Source organism: Coregonus lavaretus (assembly GCF_964263955.1).
Source record: "Coregonus lavaretus genome assembly, chromosome: 3".
Lineage (NCBI taxonomy): Eukaryota > Metazoa > Chordata > Actinopteri > Salmoniformes > Salmonidae > Coregonus > Coregonus lavaretus.
In genome coordinates, this window is record NC_139990.1 from 6507952 (window position 1) to 6518373 (window position 10422).

General features: G+C 44.9%; 1 protein-coding gene across 8 annotated transcripts in view; it reads left to right on the top strand.

Moving 5' to 3' along the window:
• Positions 1 to 8535, top strand: part of LOC311119299 (nuclear transcription factor Y subunit gamma-like) — a 50640-nt gene extending 42105 nt beyond the window's left edge. For 4 of the 8 annotated variants that reach the window (XM_084157726.1, XM_084157727.1, XM_084157729.1 and 1 more), the window contains exons 7-11: positions 3266 to 3337; positions 5366 to 5515; positions 5764 to 5874; positions 6236 to 6289; positions 6372 to 8535. In XM_084157726.1, the coding sequence (XP_084013852.1) occupies positions 3266 to 3337; positions 5366 to 5515; positions 5764 to 5874; positions 6236 to 6289; positions 6372 to 6494 (510 nt within the window). In that variant the 3' untranslated portion in view covers positions 6495 to 8535. The remainder of the gene's footprint in view (positions 1 to 3265; positions 3338 to 5365; positions 5516 to 5763; positions 5875 to 6235; positions 6290 to 6371) is intronic. The other 4 variants (XM_084157731.1, XM_084157733.1, XM_084157730.1 and 1 more) reach the window with 3 other exon arrangements.
• Positions 8536 to 10422: the final 1887 nt, after the last annotated feature.

A 10422-nucleotide genomic window follows, 5' to 3' on the forward strand; every position in this document is an offset into this window, starting at 1 on the left:
GGAAAAAGGGGTCCACTTGCAAGCCGAAGAACACCATCCCAACCGTGAAGCACGGGGTGGCAGCATCATGCTGTGGGGGTGCTTTGCTGCAGGAGGGACTGGTGCACTTCACAAAATAGATGGCATCACGAGGAAGGAAAATTATGTGGATATATTGAAGCAACATCTCAAGACATCAGTCAGGAAGTTAAAGCTTGGTTGCAAATGGGTCTTCCAAATGGACAATGACCCCAAGCATACTTCCAAAGTTGTAGCAAAATCGCTTCAGGACAACAAAGTCAAGATTTTGGAGTGGCCATCACAAAGCCCTGACCTCAATCCTATAGAAAATATGTGGGCAGAACTGAAAAAGCGTGTGCGAGCAAGGAGGCCTACAAACTTCACTCTGTTACACCAGCTCTGTCAGCAGGAATGGGCCAAAATTCACCCAAGTTATTGTGGGAAGCTTGTGGAAGGCTACCCGAAACGTTTGACCCAAGTTAAACAATTTAAAGGCAATGCTACCAAATACTAATTGAGTGTATGTAAACTTCTGACCCACTGGGAATGTGATGAAAGAAAGAAAAGCAGAAATAAATCATTCTCTCTACTATTATTGTGACATTTCACATTCTTAAAATAAAGTGGTGATCCTAACTGACCTAACACAGCAAATTTTTACTAGGATTAAATGTCAGGAATTGTGAAAAACTGAGTTTAAATGTATTTGGCTAAGGTGTATGTAAACTTCTGACTTCAACTGTACGTACGGTCACTGTGGGGACGACGTCATCGATGCCCTTATTGATGAAGCCAGTGACTGATGTGGTGTACTCCTCAAAGCCATCGGAAGAATCCCGTAACATATTCCATCTGTGCTAGCAAAACAATCCTGTAGCTTAGCATCTGCGTCATCTGACCACTTCCTTATTAACCGAGTCACTGGTTCTTCCTGCTTTAGTTTTTGCTTATAAGCAGGAATCAGGAGGATAGAGTTATGGTCAGATTTGCCAAATGGAGGGCGAGGGAGAGCTTTGTACGCGTCTCTGTGTGTGGAGTAAAGGTAGTCTGGAGTTTTTTTCCTCTTGTTGCACATTTAACATGCTGGTAGAAATTAGGTAGAACGGATTTAAGTTTCCCTGCATTAAAGTCCCCGGCCACTAGGAGCGCCGCCTCTGGATGAGTGTTTTCCTGTTTGCACTCAATGAGCTGTATAAGGCCATCAGCAAACTTAGTTCCAGCATCGGTTTGTGGTGGTAAATAGACAGCTATGAAAAATATAGAAGAAAACTCTCTTGGTAAATAGTGTGGTCTACAGCTTATCATGAGATACTCTACCTCAGGCGAGCAAAACCTTGAGACTTCCTTAGTATTAGATTTTATGCACCAGCTGTTGTTTACAAATATACACAGACCGCCACCCCTTGTCTTACCGGAGTCAGCCGTTATATCCCGCCGATGTAGCGTATATCCCACCAGCTGTATGTTATCCATGTCGTTGTTCAGCCGTAAAACATAAGATATTACAGTTTTTAATGTCCCGTTGGTAGGATATCCTTGATCTTAGGTCGTCCATTTTGTTTTCAAATGATTGTACGTTGGCTAATAGGATTGATGGAAGAGGCAGATTACTCGCTCGCCGTCGGATCCTTACAAGGCACCCCGACCTACGTCCACGATATCTCCATCTCTTTCTCATGGGAATGACTGGGATTCGGGTCTTGTCGGGTGTCTGTAGAATATCCTTCATCGCTGTCCTGATATCTAGAAGCTCTTCTTGGTCATAAGAGACGGTGGCAGAAACATTATGTACAGAATAAATTACAAATAACGTGAAAAAACACACATAATAGCACAATTGGTTAGAGGGCCATAAAACGGCAGCCATCTCCTCCGGCACCATCTAATAGGGTGCCATTTGGGATGCAGCCTACACTCCCTGTGAGACTGCTCTCTGCCACTCCACTGTTCTTCTCTCTGAAGAGGAGGAACATATGAATAAGCAGATGGGTGGGTTGCCCCCTCATCCCTAGTCTTTTTTTCTTTCTCTGATTGTGGTTCCCCAGGCACCCATCTGTCTCGCTCTCTTTTGTTTTCTCTCTTGTTCCATTATTTTCCCTCCTGTACTATCTTTCTAGTGTGTTCTCTCTCCTGGCTGATCAGTGCTGCTTCAGCAGGCTGCCTTAGTTTGGCTGCGCTGTCACAGTTCCACAGCCAGAGTCAGGCTAGAGCTGCTGCTGCTGCTGCCGCAGTCCCCCCACAGTCACCGAGCAGAGCAGGGGAGGTCACTACATGCCGCAGTCCCCCCACAGTCACCGAGCAGAGCAGGGGAGGTCACTACATGCCGCAGTCCCCCCACAGTCACCGAGCAGAGCAGGGGAGGTCACTACATGCCGCAGTCCCCCCACAGTCACCGAGCAGAGCAGGGGAGGTCACTACATGATTGGCACCTTAGAATAGATGACTAGTGTAGACTACTGGGTTACAGTTAAGAGGCCAGGGAGGAAGAGGGATGGAAGAGGGGAAAGGATCTTAAAAACAGATGGATAAAGTGTGATTTTTGAAAGCGAAAGATATCTGGAGATTGAGAGTGAGGGAGGAGGGTGAAGAGGTCCTAATTCATTGCTCAATTCCTGTGTGTGTGTTTGCGTCTTCGGCAGACTTGCCTGCAAAGAGCTTTCAGTGTCACTAGTTGTCACTGTTGTACCAGTTCTGTCAAATTCCCTCTCTGGTCACAAAGTCCCTAATGGACTGATCCGTTACGAAACCAAACCTCAATTTCTATTGCACATCTGCATTGTATTAATGGAACTGCCATGTCCTACTGTAGGATACATCTTTATGTTCATTAACTTCACCTGGATTTCACAGCTGTTATTTCTCCATTCATTCTGCATCCCTTCTGCTCTATGCGTTTCTTCCACGCATAATTAAGTTGTGCTCACATGCTCATTGTTTGTTGCGTGTGATCTGATGACAGGTGTCTGACTGAATGTGTGATCTGATGACAGGTGTCTGCCTGTGTGTTTGATCTGATGACAGGTGTCTGCCTGTGTGTTTGATCTGATGACAGGTGTCTGCCTGTGTGTTTGATCTGATGACAGGTGTCTGCCTGTATGTGTGATCTGATGACAGGTGTCTGACTGTATGTGTGATCTGATGACAGGTGTCTGCCTGTGTGTGTGTGCTACTTCCTGTGTGCTCTGCATGTGCTTGTAGTCATGTTTGTAAAGCTCCCTCTTTCTCTTCCTCTTTCTCTCTCCTCTCTCCTCCCTCCCCACTTCAGGTGCTGCAGGGGACCACAATGCAACAGTTACAGCAGGTGCAGGTAGCCCAGTCACAGGGCACACCTATCACGGTAAAAACCCCTCCTCAGCCCCCCCTGTCAACATCTGAATCACCCCTCCCATCCCAGCACCCCTCGGTGTAGGGTGAAGTTGCCCCTAGATGCTGATCTTGGATCAGTTTTGCATTTATCCCACTTAATGGTTAAGGTTAAGATTGGGGGAGGGGATGCTGATCCTAGATCTGTACCTAGGGGAAATGTCATCCTGGAGCGCACCCCTCCACATTTAATCAGGAAGGTTAGTTCACCCCTGAGGGCCTTCCTATCTCTCCAGTCCTTCTCATCTCCAGGCCTGCAGCTTAGCTTGTGACTCAGCAGCAGCAGTCTCATTAGAGACATTAGTCAGATCAGCTGGCTCATTAGGGACGTTGATCAGATCAGCTGGTTCATTAGGGACGTTGATCAGATCAGGTCAGCTGGTTCATTAGGGACGTTGATCAGATCAGGTCAGCTGGTTCATTAGGGACGTTGATCAGATCAGCTGGCTCATTAGGGACGTTGGTCAGATCAGATCAGCTGGCTCATTAGGGACGTTGATCAGATCAGCTGGTTCATTAGGGACGTTGATCAGATCAGCTGGTTCATTAGGGACGTTGATCAGATCAGCTGGTTCATTAGGGACGTTGATCAGATCAGGTGGTTCATTAGGGACGTTGATCAGATCAGCTGGTTCATTAGGGACGTTGATCAGATCAGCTGGTTCATTAGGGACGTTGGTCAGGTCAGCTGGTTCATTAGGGACGTTGATCAGATCAGGTCAGCTGGTTCATTAGGGACGTTGATCAGATCAGGTGGTTCATTAGGGACGTTGATCAGATCAGCTGGTTCATTAGGGACGTTGATCAGATCAGCTGGTTCATTAGGGACGTTGATCAGATCAGCTGGTTCATTAGGGACGTTGATCAGATCAGGTGGTTCATTAGGGACGTTGATCAGATCAGCTGGTTCATTAGGGACGTTGATCAGATCAGCTGGTTCATTAGGGACGTTGATCAGATCAGCTGGTTCATTAGGGACGTTGATCAGATCAGCTGGTTCATTAGGGACGTTGGTCAGATCAGGTCAGCTGGTTCATTAGGGACGTTGGTCAGATCAGGTGGTTCATTAGGGACGTTGGTCAGATCAGGTCAGCTGGTTCATTAGGGACGTTGGCCAGATCAGGTCAGCTGGTTCATTAGGGACGTTGGTCAGGTCAGCTGGTTCATTAGGGACGTTGGTCAGATCAGGTCAGCTGGTTCATTAGGGACGTTGGTCAGATCAGGTGGTTCATTAGGGACGTTGGCCAGATCAGGTCAGCTGGTTCATTAGGGACGTTGGTCAGATCAGGTGGTTCATTAGGGACGTTGATCAGATCAGCTGGTTCATTAGGGACGTTGATCAGATCAGCTGGTTCATTAGGGACGTTGATCAGATCAGCTGGTTCATTAGGGACGTTGGCCAGATCAGGTCAGCTGGTTCATTAGGGACGTTGGTCAGATCAGGTGGTTCATTAGGGACGTTGATCAGATCAGCTGGTTCATTAGGGACGTTGGTCAGATCAGCTGGTTCATTAGGGACGTTGGTCAGATCAGGTGGTTCATTAGGGACGTTGGCCAGATCAGGTCAGCTGGTTCATTAGGGACGTTGGTCAGATCAGATCAGCTGGTTCATTAGGGACGTTGGTCAGATCAGGTGGTTCATTAGGGACGTTGGCCAGATCAGGTCAGCTGGTTCATTAGGGACGTTGGCCAGATCAGGTCAGCTGGTTCATTAGGGACGTTGGTCAGATCAGGTGGTTCATTAGGGACGTTGGTCAGATCAGGTCAGGTAAGCCGTTCCTGGAGAGACTGGGTTGCCTGACACTATATCACTTTCACATCATCGTCTCTCCGCTTGCAGGATGAGAGGGTGCTTTAAACCCTGCTGTGTTCTCTCTTTCTCTCTCTCTCTCGTTCTTGAAGGGGTTTTGGGTTCTCTCTGTGGGACAATCATTACATGTCTCCGTCACCAGACTCTCACCAGTCGTTCAACAATGAACTGTCCCTCTCCCTCTCCCTTCAGGGTGCTCCGATGACCATGCAGGTGGGGGACCAGCAGGTCCAGATAGTACAGGCGTCGTCGCAGGGCCAGACCCAGACGGTACAGTCAGGACAGACCATGCAGGTCATGCAGCAGATAATCACCAACACCGCAGAGATCCAGCAGATACCAGTAAGAAAGGGAGAGAGGGAGGAAACATTATAATTGTAAAGCTCAATTTTCTAATGATATTATATACAAAATGTTCTTCAGTTAGAAATTGGAGATAAATCTCCTTACACTGTAGAGCTGGAGAACCTTATACTTTCCTCCATTTTGACTCTAACTAGCTCAGTGATCATGATAACCTCTGCATTGTGTATCGATGACCTTCCCAGCCTAAAGTGTGTTTGTCTCCCCCGTGTGGTGGCTGTGTGTAGGTGCAGCTGAACACTGGTCAGTTGCAGTACATCCGGCTGGCACAGCCTGTCTCTGGCACACAGGTGGTTCAGGGACAGATCCAGACGCTGGGTAACACTCAGCAGGTACAGGTACTGAACAAGAACCTTTTAGATCTATAGTATTGCATCAGATGTATGTAGACACTTCACCTCTGTAATGTAGTCTCTGGTCTGGTATCACTATTAGTATAAGGTGAATGCACCAATTTGTAAGTCGCTCTGGATAAGAGCGTCTGCTAAATAACGTAAATGTATATAAAATAACATTAATGTTAATGTAGTAACATATGATACGATTATTAATCTTTAAAATGTGTGTTTTCTATATTGTTTCGTAAATCGTTTTCTATATTGTCCATTGCCTTCAGTTGCATTTGACTAGAGGTGTAGGTTTGAATAGTGGCTGTGTGAAGCACTGTGACTGACTCCTCTCTCTCTGGTTTGTTCTCAGATTACACAGACAGAGCAAGGCCAGCAGCAATTCAACCAGTTTACTGACGGACAGGTAAGAGGAACATCTCAGTGACCTCCTGTCGCTCGCTCGCTCGCTCGCTCACATCCTTTTCTCTCTCTCTCTCGCCTAACAGCAGTTGTATCAGATTCAGCAGGTGACGATGCCGGCGGGACAGGACCTGAGCCAGCCCATGTTCATCCAGTCCACCAATCAGACGGCCGATGGACAGGTCACCACACAGGTCAGCGCAGACTGAGGCTCCGGAAACATCCGCCTGACCCCCAGACCACCCAACCATTGACCACACCACCTGCTACCATCCATAAGGACAACACTGGCTCAAACCTCCAAGGGACCTCCTAGGATGCGTCCAAAATGGCACCCTATTCCCTGGTGAAAAGTAGAGCACAATATAGGGTGCCATTTGGGATCTACGCTCATTCAATACACTGGTCTATGACATGATACTTAAAAGGGACTCTCTGACAACATTCAGTACACTGGGTCAGATACCAAAGGGACTGCCCTACAACTCCCTCTCATCCCCATGTCATATCATCTCTCTCTGCCTCTGTTCGTTTCTCCAGGCCTCACTTAGTGCCCATTCATGAGAGCCACACACAGGGTATCCAAACGCTGAATCCTCCAGGTCCCAACTCTCCTCCTTTTTAGTGACCAACTGTTCTTCCTCAGTGTCTGTAAACCCTTTATGTACAAACCTCATCTATATATTCTCTGTCTCTCTGTGAAGTACACCGTATGGGTGGCTTTTGTGTTCTCTATTTTTGTGTCCCAAATGCACCCTATTTCCTATACAATGCACTCCTTTTGACCACAGTCCATAGGGTTTTGGTCAAAAGTAGTGCACTATATAGGGAATAGAGTGCCATTGGGACACATCCTATGGAAGGCTTGGCCCTTGTTTTGTCTACAAGCCAAGAGAACATAAATCATGACCTTTCGATGTAATGTTTTTATGTGTAGACGTTTAAAAGAAAGAAACTATAAAGCCATACTCTTACCTAACCCATTCAATTCACAATAAATCATTGTCAATTGTATGAGACCAGCCATGATAGGTCAATTAAGTTATGTTAGTTTCTCGCAGGTTTTTCACATTGACGAGACATTGCCATCGATGAAAGGGCTTCTAACTGTATGATTGAGTTTGTATTTTGTATGTATGACCTCCATGTGTGTGTGTGTCATTCAATATTGGGCAGTTACTGCAGTATACCTTCCCCATTGCCCAGTGATCCTACTCACCTCTTCAGTTCCCCCTCTTCTCTTCCCTCTTCAGTTCCCCCTCTTCAGTTCCCCCTCTTCTCTTCCCTCTTCAGTTCCCCCTCTTCTCTTCCCTCTTCAGTTCCCCCTCTTCTCTTCCCTCTTCAGTTCCCCCTCTTCTCTTCCCTCTTCAGTTCCCCCTCTTCTCTTCCCTCTTCAGTTCCCCCTCTTCTCTTCCCTCTTCAGTTCCCCCTCTTCTCTTCCCTCTTCAGTTCCCCCTCTTCTCTTCCCTCTTCAGTTCCCCCTCTTCTCTTCCCTCTTCAGTTCCCCCTCTTCTCTTCCCTCTTCAGTGCCCCCTCTTCTCTTCCCTCTTCAGTTCCCCCTCTTCTCTTCTCTCTTCAGTGCCCCCTCTATCGCTCCATTCATTTCCACTGATCACTCTTATCATTGTTAGAGCAGGGAGGGGTTAGGCCTTTGTCTCTATGCAGTCTCTCCTTCTGTCTCTCTCTCTCTCTCTCTCTCTGTCTCTGTCTCTCGCTCTGTCTCTGTCTCTCGCTCTGTCTCGGTCTCTGTCTGTCTCTCTCTCTCTCTCTCTCTCTCTCTCTCGCTCTGTCTCTCTCGCTCTGTCTCTCTCTCTCTCTGTCTCTCTCTCTCTGTCTCGGTCTCTGTCTGTCTCTTTCTCGCTCTCTTTCTCGCTCTCTTTCTCGCTCTCTTTCTCTCCCTTTACATTTGTCTCTATCCAGAGAGGTTGGTGATTCTCCTGCCCTGCTCTTAGAGGAAGCCTCATGTATAAAAACGACTCCACTGGAGGGAAGGCCCCTTTTTATAAACTCTTTTTTTTTATACCAGTTGTAACATGTCAAGGTTTATTTATTTCAAATGACCACCCTTCTCCCTCCCCTTTCTTATTTAGTATCATTATTATCATAGTTGTTCTTATTATTGTCGATTTGCATGTAGTTTAAACTGCCAGCATGATATGCAATAGATGGGTACACATTTTATTTTTGTCGTTCTTTTTTGTAAGCAAACTTTGGGTTTGTGATAAAAAAATAAAAATACATGCTATCTTTTTTTTTTGTGTTGAAATGTGTGCATAAAAAAGATTGTAAGAGGTGATAAAAATGTATTACCACAGGCACAGTTCTTTAGCAAAGCAATTTCGCACACTGTATAGCCATTTTGGGTACTTCAGATTAGGTGTCTGTAATTATCTCCGGACTTCTGTGTGGCCTTATCACGTAAAATATATCAAATAATGAAATAAGATCATTTTAAAATAAAAAATTGAATAACAAATCTTTCAAATATTATCCTAGATATAAACCATCAATTTAGAGCAGTGGAGGCTGCTGAGGGGAGGACGACTCATAATAATGGCTAGAATGGAGCGAATGGAATTGCATCAAACACATGGAAACTGTTTGATGTATCTGATACCATTTCACTCATGCCGCTCCAGCCATTACACATTTATTTGACTAAAGTCAATAGTTGTAAGAGTTGCAGAGTTAATTGAAAATGCCATTGTTGATTAGATTATTTTTTCATTCATTAGGGTATTTTCTCCTGAAACATATGGTATATCCACTAGAAACTCATCGGCAATATGGACACCGGTATAAAAAATGAGTACTATATGAATATATATATTTTTATAGTTATTCAAGTATAAATTACTAAAATTGCCATAGATTGCCTGTTAATTACCAAAATTACAGAAGATTCCGGTAATGTTTGGTGAATTACCAGTAGCTTTGCAACCCTAAATGTATCTAAGAAAGTTAGTACTCTATGGTCACAAGGTGGCGACTGAATCACCTACAGTGGGTATTATAAGTATTCACCCACTTGAATTTCTTCACATTATATTGTTACAAATTAAAATGGATTTGTCATTTTCTGTCAACTATCTACAAAAAATACACTAATGTCAAAGTGAAAGATATATATATATATATATGTTTTTCTTTATTAATGAAAAATAAAACACAAATAAATACCTTGATTAGATAACTATTCACCTCAGAGTCAATACATGTTAGAAACACCTTTTGGCAGTGATTACAGCTGTGTCTTCTTGGGTACGTCTCTATTAGTTGCGCATTATTCTTTTTAACATTCTTCAAGCTCTGTTAAGGTGTTGGGGATGATGGCTAGACGACCGTTTTCAAATCTTGCCATAATGTTTCAAGCAGATTTAAGTCAAAATGGTAACTTGGCCACTCACAAACATTCCCTGTCTTCTTAGTTAATAGCTCCAGTGTAGATTTGGCCTTGTGTTGTAGGTTACTGTCCTGCTTAAAGGTGAATTCCTCTCCCAGTGTCTGGTGTAAAGGAGGCTGAATCAGTTTTTCCTCTAGGATTTTGCCTGTGCTTGCTTAGCTCTGTCCCATTTATTTTAACCCTGAAAAACTCCCAAGTCTTTGCCGATGTCAAGCATACCCATACCGTGATGCAGCCACCACCATGCTTGAAAATAAGGAGGCAGTTCCTCAGTGTTGTGTTAGATTTGCCCCAAACATAAGGCTTTGCATTTAGGCCAGAAAGTGTATTCCTTTAGCATGTTTTTTTGGTAGTATTACTTTAGTGCCTTGTTGGTCCTCTGTAGCTCAGCTGGTAGAGCACGGCGCTTGTAACGCCAGGGTAGTGGGTTCGATCCCCGGGACCACCCATACACAAAAATGTATGCACGCATGACTGTAAGTCGCTTTGGATAAAAGCGTCTGCTAAATGGCATTATATTATTGCATACAGGATGCATGTTTTGGAATACTTTTATTCTGTATATATTTTTATTCTTCTTTTCACTCATTTAGGTCATTATTGTGGAGTCACTACAGTGTTGTTGATCCATCCTCAGTTTACTCCCATCACAGCCATTGACCTCTGTAGCTGTTTTAAAATCACCAATGGCCTCATGGTAATATCCCTGAGCAGTTTAATTCCTGTCCTGCAGC